This window comes from Crocodylus porosus, unplaced genomic scaffold (genome assembly GCF_001723895.1).
Source record: "Crocodylus porosus isolate Cpor-Errol unplaced genomic scaffold, CroPor_comp1, whole genome shotgun sequence".
NCBI classification, from domain to species: Eukaryota; Metazoa; Chordata; order Crocodylia; family Crocodylidae; genus Crocodylus; species Crocodylus porosus.
Genome location: NW_017728886.1, coordinates 210211777 through 210231247, shown reverse-complemented (window position 1 = coordinate 210231247; position 19471 = coordinate 210211777). Strand labels below are relative to the sequence as shown.

The window sequence follows — 19471 nt, the reverse complement described above, 5'->3', positions numbered from 1 at the left end:
ACAGTATAGCCCTAAATAAAGAAAAGCTAGCTCTGTCAGTTCTGATTCAACCACAATGTGAAGTTTGATTTCTTCCACAAGAGGCTGGACACCTTCAAGTCAGCTGGCCCCGACAATTTACACCCCAGGGTACTTAAGAAGCTGACAAGCATCATAGCTCAGCCACTGGCACGGATCTTCGAGAACTCGTGGTGCTCGGGTGAAGTGCCTGAAGATTGGAAGAACGCCAATGTGGGGCCTATCTTCAAGAAAGGGAGAAAAGTAGATCAGGGACACTACAGGTCTATCAGCCTGACCTCTGTCCCAGGGAAGATCTTGGAAAAAAGTATCAAAGAGACCATTCTTGACAAACTGGCTGATGGCAACATCCTGAGGGATAGCCAACACGGGTTTGTTGCAGGTAGGTCTTGCCTGACCAATCTCATCTCCTTCTATGACCAGGTGACATTGCCTGGACAAGGGAGAAGAGATGGATATCATATATCTTGATTTTAAAAAAGCCTTTGAGCAGATGTCCCATGATCATCTTATGGAACAATTAGCCAACTGTGACCTCGGCTACATCACAGTCTGATGGCTGGGGAATTGGCTCTGAGGTTGGACCCGGAGAGTGGTAGTCGATAGAAGTAAATCATCGTGGTGTCCCCCAAGGCTCTGTCCTTGGGACTATACTCTTTAACATCTTTATTAATGATGTGGACATTGGTATCAGAAGTGGACTGGCCATGTTCACCGATAACACCAAGCTTTGGGGTAAAGCGTCCACACCTGAGGACAGGATGGTGATCCAGGCTGACCTAGACAGGCTCAGAAAATGGGTGGATGAAAACCTAATGCCGTTCAACACCAAAAAATGCAAGATACTTCACCTTGGGAAGAAAAACCCGCAGCACTCTTATAGGCTCGGCAGTGCTAGGCTTGCTAGCACCATGGCTGAAAGGAACTTGGGGGTCATGATTGACCACAAGATGAATATGAGCCATCAATGCGATGTCGCAGCTGGTAAAACAAGAAAATCTCTGGCTTGCATCCATAGATGCTTCTCAAGCAAATCCCAGGATGTCATCCTCCCACTGTACTCAGTGCAGCTGGAGTACTGCATCCAATTCTGGGCTCCACAATTTAAAAAGGATGTGGAGAAGCTTGAGAGTCCAGAGGAGAGCCACCCACATAATCAGAGGGCCGGAGAACAGGCCTTATGATGAGAGGCTGAGAGCCATGGGACTTTTCAGCTTCGAAAAATGCAGGCTCGGGGGGGACCTGGCAGCTGCCTATAAGTGTATAAGGGGTGTACATCAGGATCTGGGAGAAGGTCTGTTTACCAGAGCGCCCCAAGGGATGACAAGATCAAACGGTCCCAAACTCCTCCAACACCATTTCAGGCTGGTCATAAGGAAGAACTTCTTTACAGTTTGAGCCCCCAGGGCCTGGAATAGACGGCCTCCAGAGGTGGTGCAAGCACCTACTCTGGGCTCCTTTAAGAGACATTTGGACGTTTATCTTGCTGGGATCCTTTGACCCCAGGTGACTTCCTGCCCCTGGGGCAGGGGGCTGGACTCGATGATCTTCTGATGTAGTCCTAATGTCTATGAAATCTATGAAATCTATGAAGAGAAAAAGCAAAGCAGTTAACCCAATGAGGAACATAGGGGTTATCAAAACTAACCTGGTAATCTGGGTAAATGGGATAAGAATCTGTAGACCAGGGGTGGACAATTATTTGGGCTAAAGGGCCACTTAAAGAGTTTTGGTGAGCTGTTGAAAACTGTAGGGTGGGGGCAGGTGCTGACCTGGCCTCAGCCCCCCATCACAGCTGTTTGAGCCACCCAGGGAGGTGAGATGCCAATTAATCCTACTTGTTTTCAGCTGCCCTGCACCCACTGCTGGATGGAGCAGGTGGGTTGGTGGGTACCTTGGCCCATCTGCCCCATACCCATTGCTAGGGACACTTGATGGAGCAGGCAGGCAAGGTCTCCATGGAGACCAGCCTGGAACCCCCCTACAGGCAGGGCGGGCAAATGGGCTGGGGCCATGGGCAGGAGTGTTGTGCAGAAGCAGGACGGGCAGGTAGAGCTGGGGCTGGGGCCAGGGCCAGGATCACAGGGCAGTGACAGCACAAGGCCCAGGACAGAGTCATGACCTGCTCCCGACATGTCCCTGTGACAGGCATTGGTTCCTTGGGCAGTGGCTGGCCCCTCCATGGAAATGGCACCTGTCACAGCAATGTGTCGGGAGCAGATCCCGGCTCTGCCCCTGCCCTGGCCCCACCTGGATGCTGCTCCCTGCCTGCCCATGGCCCCATCCCATCCACTTGGCTGAGTGCACCCTGCCCATGGGGGCACTGGGCTGCTCTCCAAGGAGACCTCACCTGGCTCCCTGCTCTGTCTGGTGCTCCCAGCAGTGGGTGCAGACCTAATGGGTCATGGTGCCTAGGCAGCATGCCCTGGTCTGGCTGTGGTGGCAAAGACACTGGCAGCAGCAACCAGAGTGCGAGGGCAGGAGCAAGCCACCGCCGCCACACATGCCATAGCTTGGGCTGCACCCCACACCTAGGCTGGGCAGGGCCAAGGGACCCCCCGTGGGCCAGACAGATTCAGTTGGTGGGCTGGATCCAGCCTGCGAACCCTATTTTGCCCACCCCTGGTTTAAACTAGACTTAACATTATCTAGCCTGTGGATGATTTCTTGGTCTATTTCCTGCTCTCTTGTAAAGTGTTCATTTGAAATGGCTGAGGTAACCTCACAAATTTAATCAACTATATCTATAAATCACTTAGCACTACAGTGGCATGCTCTAGTGCTGGGGCTATGGAAAAACTTGGTAGGTTTCCAGGCTGCTCGCTATTTTTGCCCTTGTCTGGCATTAAACTTTTGCATCCATTTTGATTATCACAGTAGCAGACCTTGTCACATCCCCAGCAGAGCTACAGTGCTAACAGTTAGCAAATGCACAAGTGAAAACCAAGATAACCAGTCTTTAAAGTTTTACAGGAGAAGAAATTGACCATTGCAACCTGCTTAAAGGCAGGTATTTTCCAGCACATGCAATGTATTTGGATGATTATGTATTAACTGCACTCAGCTCCATTAAACTGAGACAGGGAAAGACCAGCTAAAAGGTCTGATTGTGCAGTTATTTATTTTAGAAATCCCTGGTTATTCCCCTGATTGCAGAACACAGATTATTTTATTCCTTATTTTATCAACAGTTTTGCTGGGAAATTATCAAATATTTCATTCTGATATGGTTACAGTTTTTTATTATCACTTTGACTAGTACATTATGATTTCCATTTATTATATCACATTACATTTTATTGAAATTAAAAAGTTCAAAATACATGTATTTTATTCTGTGAACAATTCTGAGACTTGACTCTTGTCTTGACTTGGGGACAAAAATCAGTTTTCCAAACCTCAGATTTTCTTCTGGGGTGCAATTTCTGTTTTTCAGCCAACTTTACTTATGACCAAGGATTGTGGGAATGCACATCTGTGAACTGTTTTACTCTTTCAAACAACAAAGGTCTGACATTTCTCCTAGACTGGACACTTCTGGCATTCACATTCCATTTAAGACTAACCTTTTTCAAGTAGTTGTATGTGACGGACAGACCAAGTATATGCTGATCCTACGCAGGGCAGTACTGTTCAGGAGCACATGAGCAAGATATATAAGTGAGCTAGTTGAGGTAATGGAAGCTGCTTTTGTGCATGCCACTTCATCTGGACTAATTACCCTGGCTGAGAAGCAGGGCATATAAATCTGAGCAGAGGGCAGTGTTAGTGTACCTACACTGTTTGTGGCATCTCAGAGACAGTTAGCTCTGGTATGACTGCTTCACATTGCATTGAGCTATGAAGGCAAAGCCCAGGTGTGTCTACATGTGCAATTAATGTGCTTGAATTTTCTGCACTGAAAATTCAGGCACATTAAACTGCACCCCGACACGCATATGAATGTGCACCCATTGGGAGGGAGCAAATTTGCTCCCCGTGGGTGGGTCCAGACGAGCGTGGACATTTGGTTCCTGGGGACAAGTTGTGCTACCATCTTGCAACACAACTATTTGTCTTCAGGGAACACCTGTGCTACATGTGCTTTGGCACGCAGCAAGTTACTCTGGGTGAGGTAGGGAAGGCTGGGGCCAGCACTGGGCTGGCCCCAGCAGCCTTACCTGAGGTCCTGGGGGGCCACCTGGTGCTGCTGCAGTGACAGTTTTTCCACGCATGTCTAGACATGACCAATGGGAGCAACTCAGTCCCAGGCTGCTCCTGCCCTGCTTTGTCCCTCTTCAGCAGCCAGGGGGAGCTCCAGGGTCCCCCAGGTGCCAGTCCTGGGCTGGCAGGGGGTATGGGAGGTGGTTCTGATCTCTGCGGGGTGAGGGAGAGCAGCTTAGCAGTCTGGACGGGTCTCTCTGCCCTGTAGAGATTGGGATGTGTCCTGATCTCCATGTGGCTGGGAGGCAGCTGCCTAGCAGCCGGGAGGGTTGTCCCTGCCCTGTGAAGATTGAGACAGGTCCTGATCTCCATGTGGTTGGCAGGCAGCATCCTGCTGAGCTGGAGCAGCTCTCTTTGCCCCCTTTTGCCTAGGCTGACTGGGAGCAATTTGCTCTAGGTCAGTGTCTAGATGTCTGTCTTGGCACATTAGTTTAATGCACCAATTTCTAATACATGTATCTACTAGGTATTCATGTGGTGATGTATCTTGTTTGCTTTGCCTGCCTTCCAGACAGATTACCCCACCTGCCTCTCTGCCTGCCATGATTATTATTTTTTTATTCATGTGAATGATCCGCACATTGCTTCAGAAGATCTTTTTTTGACAAGTGCTGAAGTAATTGATTTCATTGCAGTGCATTATGTTCATTTGGAATGATAGTGAATGGAAAAATAAAGCACCAATGATTTGGAAGAGTTCAAACAACCTTTTGCCAAACACTTGCAACTTTCCAGAAATTCTTTCCCAATTCCAGATACCATTTCATCCCTATACACTTTCCAAGTCCCAGCCTTAAAAGATCTGCTTCCTATTATCCATGGCATTTCCAAGGACAACCTAAGCCAGCATAAATAAAAAACATTGCTGTTTTTCTTACGCTCTTTGCTAGAATGCGTTGTGTGCCTTTGGCTTTCCTTCTGGCTGGACTGCATGCTGCAAAGAAAACAGAAACATGATCAGGGGCAATTATAGCAGACATCAGAAGCAACAGCTTCAGGTGCAGATGCACATTTAAAATGGTCTGTTAGGATGCTTATGTTGGCTTGCAATGGAAACTGGCAATTTTTGCTTTGGTGCAATATGTCCTGAGATCATAAAAATGTGAACACTTATTAATTAATTAATTTTAATGCCTACGCTGGATCCTCACCCTTTTTGCAGCAGAGCTGAGACAGCTTAGCTTCCATGTTCGACTGAAAGCCTGCGAGAAAGCTGTGGGTCCAACATACCACTGGCAAGCCTGGAAGTGTGTTCTGTCTAATGTAGCTGGCACATTAGGAGCATAAGTGCTGCCAATTCTCATAGGTTTATCACCAGTCTTGTTGCATTCAGTGACTGTCCTGAAGCCCTGCACAATGCTGTCATTACATGGGAATCCAACATTTCACTTTAAAATATATGAATTTCTAGCCTTCAGGTTTGAGGAGAAAAGGTCTAATATCTCAGTACCCCTTAAAGGTTCAGGAACCAGAAGGCAAAATAAAAGGAAACCACATCTTTATATTGTTTTAAAAGCCCCTTTCATTATTTTAAAGCCAGTTTCATAATTTTGGAATGCCTGGCATTGGAGGTGCTGTGAGAGTGATATAAGCATGCACTTGAAAATAGTGTATGTGCACACCATGAAGAAGAAAGAAGCCAAATTCAACAGCAACATACTTCAGAACACATTCATTTTGTCATGAAATACAGGAAGAGGGGCAAAATTTCTGTTTTAGCTGATAGTGCTTGTTATTTTAGAGTGGTTTGATGTCTTTCTCAAAACCTCCAATAACTTTATGCAGAGCAAGATGCCACTGATAGAAAGACAGCCTTCAAGACAACTGCACAGAATGTGGCATAACTGTTTGCTCTCTTTTTTTATTAGGAAATAAAAGCATGCAACGTTGCCTGGTAAAAACATTTCTGCCAGACTTTTTGATTGCTCTCGCCATCATATTGTAAAGTCAACGAGTTGTCAGTATCTTCACTACAACTGTGTGAAAAATTTATGGTCAAACTCAGCTGGTTTCATTATACACCTAAAATGCAGTTGAGTAATGTACTTTGTTTCAGGCCCAACATCTTAGGGTTGGTTTGTTTTTTTTAAATGAAAATGAGAGATGGGCTTGAGTCATGGTGATTCAGATTCAGGTGATGGAGCTGCTGTAGCGGCAGATACTGATTTGTTACTCAATTAAGAAGATATAAATATTGTTGCCTTTTTGGCCTGAGTGGTTAATCTCTATTTGGAATCTAGAGGTGAATTGTTAGGAGGACTTGATTATATGAGTCACATACTCCTTTCAAACAATCCTATCTATATATGTATAAAGAATGGACACAGGGTTTTATTTTCCCGAACAAAGTAGGAACAACCAATAACAGGAACTTCCCTGTTCCCAATTCCAAACCTACCTTTCCAGCCAACACCCCATCCAATAGAAGCTATGCTCTCGGCTTCTTTTCAAGGCCATTCTACCAGTCCTCCTCTCACTGTCCTGTCCCACTTCCTGCCTCTGACACATACAGATGCACAGAGCTGCAACCCATGCATTTTTTCCATCAGTTTCTAGGAAGACCTCTGTTTTTCCCCCACAAAATTATTTTTTATTCAGACCTGCTTGGCCAGTGCTTTGGGAAGTGTTTTTTATTGTTTCAGTTATCTCAGTCCAGAAAGGAGCTTACTTGCTTCTTTCGTTTAGTCAGAAGGAAGGGTGGTTAGTAAGCCCATCCAGTTGAAAGAGGTCTGTGGCTACAGGTGAGTGAAGTTTTTTCCATCAAAAAATGCATGTTTGGCAACAAAATCTCATGACTTTGTCTCATTATTACTGGAAATGTTTATGTCAAAAATATTTGACAAGTCAAGGCATTTTGTTTTAATGTTTCAAACAAGACACTTTCAACTAGTTTTTATCAAGAAATTCCCACCAATTCTATTCTTGTGTTTTTAAAAAACCTTTTTAAAAACAATTGATGTCTAAGCAAAATACTCCATTTTGAATCAAGTCAAACTTTGCAGAGAAATAATTTTTGACTTTTCAATTAATTATAATGAAAGAAAATCTGTCCAAGTCAGCCCAAATCACATCTGAATCTGGTTCCAGATTTTTAGGTGGGGCTGGAGTAAATGCAAGGAGAAAGCTGAACCAGGCAGCCTGAAGCTCTGGTCAAACTGAAATGATGACTCACCACATTAGTGTTCATAAGTAGGAACAAACATCAGTATAATATGAAGAATGAATCACGTAATGCTGGATTCTGGATTTCTCTATAGCATTATCAAATAGCATGAAGGCCACTCACTCATCTCCTCTTAACAGGAATATACAAACCCATATTAGGTACCCAAGTTCCTTGTATATGAAATGAATTAACCTAGATCAGGGATTTTCAACCTTTTTTAATAAGTGCACCCCTGGCAGCTAGACACAGAGTGGGGAGGGAGGGGGCTGGCGCACGGCCAGACGTGGAGCAGGGAGTGGCATGTGGCCGGATGTGGAGTGGCAGCTGCATGGGGTGGTAGATGGCGGCAAACTTCCCACCCTCCCACACCCCACTGGCATCCAACCACCCAAGCGGCGCCTGTGCTGGTGCCCTCACCTCCCCAGCCTTGCTACTGGGAGGTGGCAGTGCAGGGTGGTGGGTTGTGCCTCTCTGTCCCCACCTGCCCACATGTACCCCCTAGGGCCTTTCCAAGTACCCCCAGGGGTACATGTACCCCCGGTTGACAACCTCTGGCTTAGATGGTTAGGACTGGCAGGAAGGGATTCAGAGTGGGAGTAGTGGCACACTGGCACTCCCCTTTCCCCAGTGTAGTTTGGGAGCTCTGATTCCACCTGTCCCTGGACCCAAGGTCCACTGTGGAGTCTGGCCCATGCTATGGGAGCAGCAGCCAGGGACTTTTATTAAGTTCCTAACACAGATAAGAATGTCATCCCCTTCTTAGTGCCCCTCCCTTTCCTTCTGTGCTCAGTGCATTGCAACACCTAAAATGTAGGCAGCTTGCCCTAGGACAGTCATCCAACTTGGCAAGGCTAGGCACCAAACTATTCTCCAGGGTATTCTAGACCAGTGTGGTTCTCAGGCTTTTTTGTACCAGGACCCATTCGACTCCCTCTCTATTTATGCTCTGAGCAGCAACAACCTCTGCTGCCATACCCTCCTTGTCTAAATCCTGGATCCACCTATGAGGACTGGCATGTACAACACACAGCATGCTGAGCAGGGGATGCCCTGAGCTATATGATGGGAAGCTGAGTGTGTAGCTAGAATCCCACTCCTCTGCTAGACTTAGCGAGCAGTTTGAGCCTTAGCTGTAGTCCTGGCTAGGTGCTTCTTTGAGACTGGGATTCACAGCCCAAAGCTCCTGCCTAGGCATATGTGCCAAAGTTATGCCTTAATATATGGGTGACTGGCAGGGGCTGCGCTACCCATCTTTTGTACTGAGGCCTAAAAGCGATAGTACTTGTAGGCTTTCTCTTGAAGCTGGGTCACTAGGCAAAAAGGAGTGTAGCACCCATGGTACCAGAAGGAGAGCAGGCAAGAGGGGGGCTGACGGTAGCCTTATGGGAGAGGGAGACCTAGGTTCCACTCCCCACTGATGGAGTTATTTCTGTTTTTAATGAAGGGCTTTCTAACAGTTAAAATGCATAAACAGTCTTAGCAGCATGGAGTTTAGACACACCTCTCTGCTGAGCACTTCCTGCTGCCTAGCTCTGGGTACCTCCCAGCTGAGAGATCTAGAACAGCATTTCATGAGTCGCAACCTAAAAGTGGGTCAGAAGGATATATGAAAGGGTCATGAACAAACTTTAAAAATCAATCAATAAACTTTAAAAATGGATTCTTTTTTAAAGGAGAAAAGGAGGGAAACTGTGGCTTGCAGGCTGGCAGTGTTCCAGCCTGCCAAGGGGCTGCTTGGCCCCCACCCTGACCCACACAGTAGGGGGCTGGGGACTAGGGGCAGTGGGTTGGGAGTGAGGGACACTGGTTTGGGGCTGGCTGTCGATGTTTACAAATGGGTCCTGGTACAAAAAAGCCTGAGAACCACACTGGTCTAGAATACCCTGGAGAACAGTTTGGTGCCTAGCCTTGTCAAGTTGGCTGACTGTCCCAGGGCAAGCTGCCTGCATTTTAGGTGTTGCAGTGCCTACATGGAGGTAGCTTAGAGGTTGATTACATAGATGACCTGATTTTCAGAGGTGTTATTACTGCCACTGAAAATTAGGCAGCTTTCTAGGTGCCTTTATGAGGGAATGGAACTCAAAGTCCAAAATATTTGGCCTGAGTGATGTTTCATAAGACAGTAACAGAGGCTACATAAGATTCTAAGTCCCTTGACTTCTGTGATTAAGCAGTAATGACTACATTCCTGCCTTGCTAAAATGTGTGGTCTTGGTTAACTCACCACACAGAGAATGTACCACCAAGTAAACAAAAGAAGTTACACATAGGTGTAAAATACAACAGAATGCTTAACTGCCCGAGTTCACAACACATTGTACAGACAAGGGTGTACAACATCACTGAAATAATATGCACTAAGTTAAACTGTTTTATCATGTTCAAAAGAACAATGAAATTTGCAAGGATCACTACAATCTTTTGCTGTGAAAGAATAAGGCAAGAGTGAGACAAAAAGCGATCAAAAAGAATTAAGATGATTTTCCACAAATAAGATATGACTCATTTTGAAGCTGTTATTACCACCATTTCCAATGGGGCAAAGTAAACAGGATTTCACAGAGAAATGATAACTAAATTCACTTATGTCCTACAAGCAAAACCTTTAATGAGAGATGAGCACAGAAAAGTTTACCAATAAAAAAGTTGCCCACATATCTCTCCAGCATGAGCTTACCAAATCTCTTACTGGGCAGTGCAGGGTAGTATGCTGTTAGGGAAGTACTGTGTTATTTTAATTATCTGAATGATGCCCACATACAACACACTGGGCACCTTACAAATGTGGGTAATGACAAAAATATTGCATATTTTGTGACACGGGTCAAATCATTGCCTGTCATCTACCAGGGTAAGCAGTGAGCAGCTTACATGAGCTGCAGAAAGGAACTGCATTGAAAGTGAAATCATAGTGCCAGAAAACATGCAGCTATTTAAATAGCTATTGAAACAAAAGTGAATCTTGGAGTACACCATAGTGACCTACTTACACAGGGATACAATTGCAACAGTGAAATTGGAGAGAACAGCTCAACATTTTTGTGGGGATTTTGAATTCAAGTAGAAAGATGCTTCTGAATTTTCTTGATAAAGGACACTTACATGTTGTCTGCAGAATTTAAAAAGAAAACCTTTACAGTGATGTCCACATTGGTGCTTCCATTTATACTCTGAAAAATAAAACAGCTGAGTACTCACTATTGTAGCTTGGAAATAAAGATGACATCTGCCCTTGCACATAGTTTTCCATGCTTTTGCATGACTTCTTTTGGAAAAAGCAGTCACTGAGTTTAAAGTAATGTGTTCAATCAAATACAATATTTTACTTTCATCAAATGTAATTAATGTTAATCATATATTTATTCCCACAACATAGTTTTCGAAATTCTCCTTTGATGATCCAACAGAGTTAAATGCATCTTATTTTCTGTCTCACAGCAAAGAACCTTGGTTGTACCTTGGCAGATCAGTGATCATCTTCTAGGTATATAAACACAAAATCAAGAACTCCCATTTTTCCTGTGAAAATATGTCACAAAGCTACCATACCTAAACACCTGCATGTATCACTAAGCACCTGCATGTATCACTCCAAAAGTGACCAAAGAACTCTGAACTGCAAGCACAGTATGGTAGAACAAACAGAGGAGTGAGTGTGTTATTTGAAAAAATTCTCTAGTGGCCAAACATCTTATCTAAAAAGAAATGTTGCCTGCTACTCTGGCTTTCATGTACTCACATTTGGATGAAATCACAGTGGTGAAAACTTCTAAATTTTCATCGCTGCAGCTGTAAATCTGATGCATTTTCCACTTCTCTCGACTGACTGCCTATCAGCTTCATGCAACTGCTCTGAACTTCTGGTAAATAGGTTTCACTAATCCAATCGGGCTCTGTGATCATTGTCCAGATCTACAAAGGACAGACTGATGCTGTGATCTCATCTCATTCCATATTCTTCATTGCAAAATTTTCTACTCCCATCTGTCTTTGTATGACTTCTGTTACTGGAAAGATTGAACTTGGCTGTTACATAAGTCTCTATAAGGGACTTATAGAGTAGCAACATCTTATTTTATGAGTCTCAGCTACTACACATTTTGCAGAATCTTCTAAAATAAAAGTGACTAAGAAAGTAGCAAGGGTCTGTTTGACACAGCTTGTGAATTATCAAGGAGATCTGCTATTTACAAAACTGCTATTAGACATTCTTTTGTGTCTAAGTTTAATGTTAAATATACTTCTATGTTTTAATAAATGGAAAAATCTCTTCTCCCATAGCCAACAGTTGAAACATGTAGTAAGAAAAGTATATTGCTCTTCAGCTTTCTATGTCTGCTAAATTTCATACACAGGTACGTATTATTTGACAACTAGACAATTTTTTGTCAGAAAAGATGTTAAAATGGTTTGAAGTATTGAGGCTTTTTAATCTTTATCAAAAGTTGCTGGGCAACTGTGGCTCTTATACTAATCAATAGGACTTCAAACACCTCTAAAAAATTAAATGCCCAAGTGCTGATTTAGATGCCATTATTTAAAATCTTTTCGTTTGGACACTACAACATTGGGTATATTAGAAACACTTTAAGTAGATCTGATAGAGACCTCAAATGGGTCATGTAATAGTGATCTCTCTTATGCACTGCCCTTATGACTTGAGCATTCAGTGGCATTAATTACCAGCACACGTGTGTAATCTACACAAAAGTAAACCTAGTCCCCACCAGAAATGTTAACAAGTATTATTAAGCTCTGTAGCTTTAAAAGTGCTAAAGAAATATGGAATGCCACTGTCATTTTAATGCAAATCTTTTTTATTTTAAAGAAAATCAATATCAAACAAATTATAATCCTGAACAAAGAAATATTTCAGCTTTATGAATGGCATCCCTGTTTCATAAGCAGATAACAGAGAACCTGGTATCACTTGTTACCTCTAAGGGCAGTTTCTTGCTGTCTCAGGTCAGCAAATGTATTACGGGACCTATTGTTACAGGAAACACTGGAGTGTTTAAAATGGTCAGTGGGATGGCAATATAATCAACCAAAAATTCAATTAGTTTTTGATTTATTGTGCCACATGTTCTGCTTGTATGACTGATGTCATTAACATCAGGCTCGGCTGGCTTACTCATCTGTCTCTGCCTGGTGCTCGCCAAACATGAACACACTCAACAGATGGGGAATTTCATGGCCCCAAATGGAATTGTTTATCCTTCTATTGTTCTTGTGTCAAGCAATCACACCAAATCCATTGCCCACCAATAAAAAGATCTGTGGAGCATCCATTCAGCAGTGAATAGAGCAGAGGAGGTTATGCAGTAGGGATTTAAAGCTTTAAAAGGGATAAAAAATAATAAAGCCAACACTGAACTGTAGACAAAAATGATAAGCTATAACAAATTTAGCCTTTTTAACCTTCAGAGATTAGGAGGCTTAGAAGAAGAGATGCTTCCAGGGCTTAGTCATTAAATATTTTTCCAATTTGAAAACATACTTGGTAATTATTTAATCACAGTTACATTTTATTTTGTTGTAACAATAATCAAGACATCTGCGCTCTTTTCCCTAGGAATTGGATGTAGAAACACGAAATGCTAAATATAAGAACAAAAAACTATCTGGTACCCACTGGCACAATACTTTAGATACTGTATCTTGAGCAAATTGCTTTCAAAGTGCATCCCTAAAACAGACTTTGTACATGCTGATAAAAATCCTACTGTGCAGAGAGAACCAGGACATGGCCTACACATCACTTCTGACTTACAAATCAGATTCAAATGTTCCATAGGCCTTGTTCTGGATCTCTACAAACAGATACAATTCACTCTACTTGGTATTCTGCTTCATTTTCCTCTGCTCCCATAAAAAAAATGATTGACTATGGGAAGGGTTTACACAAAATCCAAAGGTAGTCTCAAAAGCAGAGGAATAGGGTCCAAGTTTATAGATTTTATTCCCAACTTTTACTGAGTTGTCTTGGAATCTCAGGGAAACTGCCTGTGCTTTAAGTTATTAAATTTGACAACTGTTGGTGGAAGAATGTCATATGACTCCATATATTACTACCCACCAAATTTAGCCAAAGGTTATTCAGGTTTCTTTTTATATTAAAATGAAGAATAGTGATTGTTATCAGGATAAATCACATTTAAAACCATTCTTCTTATTGGTTACCTATGACTGGAAACTTAGGAAAGATCTTTGTCATTATGGTAAAAAGAAAGTAAGAGATAGTAAGGGGCAAAGCCTCAGTTTTTTCATCCTTACTCACACCAGATAGGCTCTACTGCTTCTGCCATGCTCCTGAGTGAGCACAGCATCACCAATCCACTGCAGATCCGTGTACACCAAACACAGAAATAAGGCAATGAAGCCCTGTGCTACAAGAATCAGTACTCTGGAGACAGAGATGTCAAGAATAATGACTGCCCTCAGGGCAGCTTCCCTGCCTTATTTCTGAGTCTGGTATAGGTGCCAAGCAGGAGTAGATAGACAGGGCATGTTTTCAGAGGTGCTATCAGAAACACCAAGAAACATATGCCCTATGAGTCAAACCAATTTCTGTCTTTGTCCTGCATCAAGGTTTTGCAGGCCAGATTAGGCTCTTAATACCTGTGCAGGCTTATTCTCTTAGAATTATGCACTATATGTGATATTAGGGCAGTCCCATGGTTTTCTTAGCTGTAACTGATTTGAACTTAGCAAAAAATTCCGGTAGAGATACACATGCAGAAATACATATTTTTTTATGCTGGCTCTGGGAAACATGTTTTTTTTTCTCTCTGAGAAAACTAGACATGATTCTGCTCCATGTGAAGTCAATGGGAAATATTCCATCATCTTCAATAAATGCAGGATTTGGCCCAGGATGTTCTTTGTCTGTATATATAGGGGATGTTACCAAGTCAGTCTTATGATTCCTGTACTCTCGTTGCATAACTGGTAAATCTAATCCCTACTGAGCCACCTGAGCTTATTTTTTATGTTTACTTTTGGCAGTGTGATCAGGCTAAACCACAGGTATTTCTGGAATAGGACTGTGAACTCAAAGACAGACATCGTTAACCATTTAAAAGTAAAGTGGGATAAAACCAGAGTGACACTGTTAGTATATGTCCTCTAAAACATTTTTTTGCAGAGCAATGGTGCAATATTAGTGCCAGACTTTTTGCTGGAAGAAAGCAGTTTAAACTTCTGTCTGCAGAAATGTAATCAACAGGGAAAAATAATTAAGAAATAGCTACAGGTGAACTGAGGCAGGAACAAACAATCATTCCACAGGAATACCAGTGTACTGTAGAACACTCTCACCTTTCTCTCAGCATTTTAGTGGCGACCTTCCACCTTAAAAATCTCTATTTCCTTTATAAAACAAGGATTTTAATCTGTGCCTGGCTGCAAATTTGCAGTATAGATGTTGCCCAAACTTGAGTAAGAAGTTTTAGAAATGTAAAAAGCATTCTGCAATGGAATGTTTTGCAACAGTCTACAACAGACAACCAGGTAGGATTGGGTAGAAAGTGTGCAATTCTAAAAGAGCAGTACAGGTACCATCCCACTGCAAACCAGAGAGGAAAGAGAAAAATAATCCCAAACATCAACTGCAAAATACAACATGTCACATCCAATAGATTGGAAGGATATTTCAGGATTGTGGGGAAAAGTTATTCTGTCTGTGTCATCTACATGGGCGACTGGTGCCACCTTAGTCAGGGGGCACATGCTCCCCCCCAGCAACCAGTCACCGACTGGGGGGGGGAATATATCCCTCCAATATATCACCAACCGGATTGTGCTGACTGGTAAGTGGCCATGGCGCTCCCAGAAGTGGCCGTGGTGCTTTATCTGGCACTCCCACTCCCTGGCCGGTGCTTTCAGGGGGGCACCAGCGCTCCACCTGTGCACCCTCTATGCATCGCCACTGGTGATCTAATACAACAGGTCTGCAAAGATAATCAACGCCCTTACAAGCTGTGGTTTCAGTTTTGCAAAAGTCTATGAGTAAGTCACTGTCAGAAGTATAATGTGTGGTAGCACATGCTTACAGAAGTGGTTCTCAACCATTTTAGACTCCAGGTGCTGCTTATTCAACTCAAGGCACCCCACAGATAATGCCAGCTTATAGCTCCCACTTAAGTGGTTTTGACCACAGAAAAATAATTTGCAATTCTTTTGGTGCAAAGAACTCAGAAAGACCATGCAGGTCAGGATTTTTTTTATGCTCTGGATTCCTGTGTGAACTTTCTGGGATTCACTTATCTCATGAATCTTGTGTAAGTGCTTGCACACCTAACACTGCTAATATTCTACAGCACTCCGCAGCACAGTGCTAATATTGCTGTGGTACCTTGTGTCAGCACCTTGGTTAAGAATCACTGGCTTACAGGTTTAGGTCCTAATAAGCCATGCCAGTGGTGTCAGTGGAGAGATCATAGTGTCCTTATCTGCGTTCTCTCTCTCTCTCTCACACACACACTAGCGTCAACATTTTTGAGTTTCAAGTTAGCAATAATTAAGATAGGACCACTCCTACATGTTCTATATTAGGGCTGTCCAACTTCTAAGCCCCTGAGAGCTGGATTAGTGGGGGCTGAATGATGTGTAGGCTGCACCAGACGAACCATATAGATATGTTTCCTTCCCTCCAGCTGCAGTGCACCCTTGGTGTGAGTGCAATTCCCTGTCACCTTGGTTCAATGTGCACTCGCATGAGAGCTATCTTCCCTGAGGTAATGTGTACCCACTTGGGTGCTCCCCACCACTGCCCCTGCAGGCATGATTTGCCCTGCTTTCCCTGGGGTCCAAACTCACCATCAGCTCCTGCGCTTCTGGAGGAAAGTAATGAAGCCTGGAGACTGGAGACTGGCTGCTATTGCAGCTGGAGCAATACAGGTAGCAGGCAGTGGCATCTGGGTGAGAGCCTGGGGGCTGCACATTAACCACTCAGAGGCCACATGCAGCCACCTGAGCTGCTGTTGGACAGCCCTGCCCTGTATGATCAGAGATCCCACTGAAATTTGCATATAGAGACTTTGCAAGATCAGCCCCGGAACTTGGTAATTAACCAAAGGTATTTGTGAAATATCATTAAACAGTCTGATTTATTCAAACTATGCTGTACTTACAAACCATGAAAATGCTGGTGAAAAAACCCTGTAATGACATTTTTTCAGACTTGTTAATTTTAAAGTAATTTGACTTATATTGACTCAGTGATTTCTTTTCTCCTAATAAAAGAAGATCCTTTTTGCATGTGCTTTATTTTTTGGTTGTTTGTTTTGGTCCTTTTTCATACACAGATTTAAAAGCTTAATTGAGGTCAGCTACAGATTCACAAAATAACCAAGATGATTTTTGAGACAAAGAGAGGAGTTATTTAAGAAGGTTCCTGCAATTGGAGCTATTTTGCATATTTATGTCCTGTGCTCAAACTACATTGATGCAAAAACCACTGCTGGATTAAAAAGGCAAAAATCATTTGATGCCCCATACACCTTTCCATGGATTAGTCTAAAGAATGATACCCCCTTGAACTGTAAAACTTACTTGTGTCCAGCCATGTTGGCATTCATCAGTCTTTCTCTCTCTGCTGCATGCAGCACATAGATTTGTAATGTCCAGGTTTAGGTCTTTGTAGGATGCCACCGGATATGCTCTCTTTGGTTTATGCTCTCCTTAAATGTAAGATAAGTTACAATAAAATATATTTAAAAGGAGGATACAGGCAGCCCTTGACTTATAACGTTTCAAGTTACGATGTTTCATGCTTACAAAGTTTATAAATTGACACTGTTTCAGCTTTATGACATCGGTTTTGACTTACAATGCTTGATCCAATGTGATGCCATACTCATCTCCCTGGAGAACATCTGTCCAAACTTGCTTGGATACTTTCTTTAAGAAAGAAGACAAGACTCCAGAAAAACCTGCAGCCAAGACTCCCGAGAAAACTCCAGCCAAGAGCCCTTCAAAAAGTCCAGCAAAGTCACCTCAAAGAAGTCCTTCCAAATCAATATGATTGCTATTTATGATATAAATACATTAATGTAGCTATATTATTCATCTATAATTGATCGAGTACAAAATTCTGGGGTATTTTTGGTGAAAATAGGGTATTGGACCTTGGTTCAGGAACCAATCCCCCATTTATAACATTGTTTCCTATGGGAAAAATGGTTCTGAGTTACAACATTTCGACTTAAGACACGGTTTTCAGGAATCAATTGTGTTGTAAGTCCGACGACTGCCTGTATAGGATCAGAGGAAATTCAGGCTGGAAGGGAGCTGAGATGGTCATCTAGTCCAGTCTCCTGCTCAAGGCAGGGTCATTCCTGACTCACCCATACCAGTCAATCGCCTGTCTAACCTGCTTTTGAAAACCTTGAAGGATAGATATTCCACAGTCTCTCTAGGTAACCTGTTCCAATACTTGACCACCCTCATAGTCAGAAAAATATGAAAATGTTAGAAGTCACTTCACATTGGCATCATACCATGTGACAGGACCATGAAATACCCAACACAGAGAGAGGCATTAAACCAAACCTTTAAACCAAAAAGGAAAGTTTCAAGGTAAGTGCAATGAAACCCTGCTGAACCTGCAAAAGCCTGTGACACTGGCTAAATTAATGGCAGATTGGTGGTCTTGGTGCAGAACTTCCTTGTATTTGAGATAGTTATTGGATATGTCAAATACTGTGTATTCAACCCCTAGCCCCTCTATTGACACTATGAGTGTTTAAAGATCTTACTGTTTTAAGCATATGACTTGTTTCTAGGCATCTGATTAAAATATATCACCTCAGATAACAGGACTTACATATGCTGCAAATACATACTGGGTCTGTCTATATGCATATTAATGTGCTGCAATAAACTAAATTCCGGAATTTATTGCTCCTGGGCACGTATTTACATGCGTGCCCAGGATTGCAGCATGTTGAGCCAGGGCAGAACAGCCTCAGCTAGGTGATCAGCCTGCCAGCCCAGCTGCTCTCCCAGCTCAATATGCTGCAGGGTGCATCTACACGAGATATTTACTGTGCATTAGCGTGTCACAGCAAAAACCATACTAATAGCCAACTGCACAGTGTTATTAGGCTACTGCACAGTAAGCATCACTAAATAACCATGCACCAGTGCTACTGCACAGTAACTTCAGGTACTATGCATTTATTTAGTACTTTATTAAGGAAGTACTAAACAAAATACACAGTAATGAACATGTAGACGCTCCTGGAGAGGGGCTGTCTGGAGCGTGAGGGTGCTTCAGTGAGGGGCTAGTTAGCAGGCAGCCCCCACACTGAAACACCTCTGTGCCCCAGCCAGCCCCTCCAGTGTCTACACATATACTGCTGCAAAGTTTTTTACTCCATAATATACAATACAAGTACTATCCTGCTGCAGAGTAAATTAGTTGACTCTAGTTTATTAGAGATACATACGTAGATGCATGACATTAACTGCACAGCTAATTAATCTACTGTGCAGTGAACATCTTGTGTAGATGCACTCACTGAGGAGGGTTTCTAGGCTTTTAAGCCTAGCTCCCTTGACTTACCCAACCTGAAGGACTTTTGTTTTTACAAGGAACTCTTCCATTTGCCTTTAAAATGTTTATCTTCATTTGTCCCTTGTTGTAATCCATTTAGGCTAGGGACAGATATTCAAAAAGCCTGAGCCTGAATTGATTCAGTCTTTTGCAGGTTAGTTCAACCTGCAGAGAGTGAACTAGTTTGCAAGTGGATAGATATTTGGCACATGCCTACAGTGGCTCAAGCCAGAAGCCCAGGGGCAATAGAGCAGCCCTCCCTTTCACAGGGAAGCTGAGCTGAGGAAGCGGGTCATGGCCAAGCCCCGGCTGCCCCAGCAGCTACCTTACAACGGGATTTCCCAGCACACAGGGCTGCCCAGCCCCAGAGGGGAACTCGTCTCCCTCCTTCCTCTCTCCCACCACTGTGGGGCCAGGAGTGGGCCCTGTTCCGTGCTGGTGGGAGGCTCTTCTCCCTCCTCCTCCCCCTCCTGCAGTGGAGTGGGGGTGGGGTGCCTAGACCCAGTGGGGTCTCTTTTCCCTGC

General features: G+C 43.3%; 1 protein-coding gene across 1 annotated transcript in view; it reads right to left on the bottom strand.

Annotated features, from left to right (window-relative positions):
- CUNH8orf46 (chromosome unknown C8orf46 homolog) overlaps window positions 1-14907 on the bottom strand; it is a 29687-nt gene extending 14780 nt beyond the window's left edge. Inside the window, exons 1-3 of the mRNA XM_019548763.1 lie at window positions 14387-14907; window positions 11127-11388; window positions 5100-5155 (exon numbers count right to left, since the gene is read on the bottom strand). Coding sequence (XP_019404308.1) covers window positions 5100-5155; window positions 11127-11193 — 123 coding nt within the window. The 5' untranslated portion in view covers window positions 11194-11388; window positions 14387-14907. The remainder of the gene's footprint in view (window positions 1-5099; window positions 5156-11126; window positions 11389-14386) is intronic.
- Between the last annotated feature and the right edge of the window lie 4564 nt (window positions 14908-19471).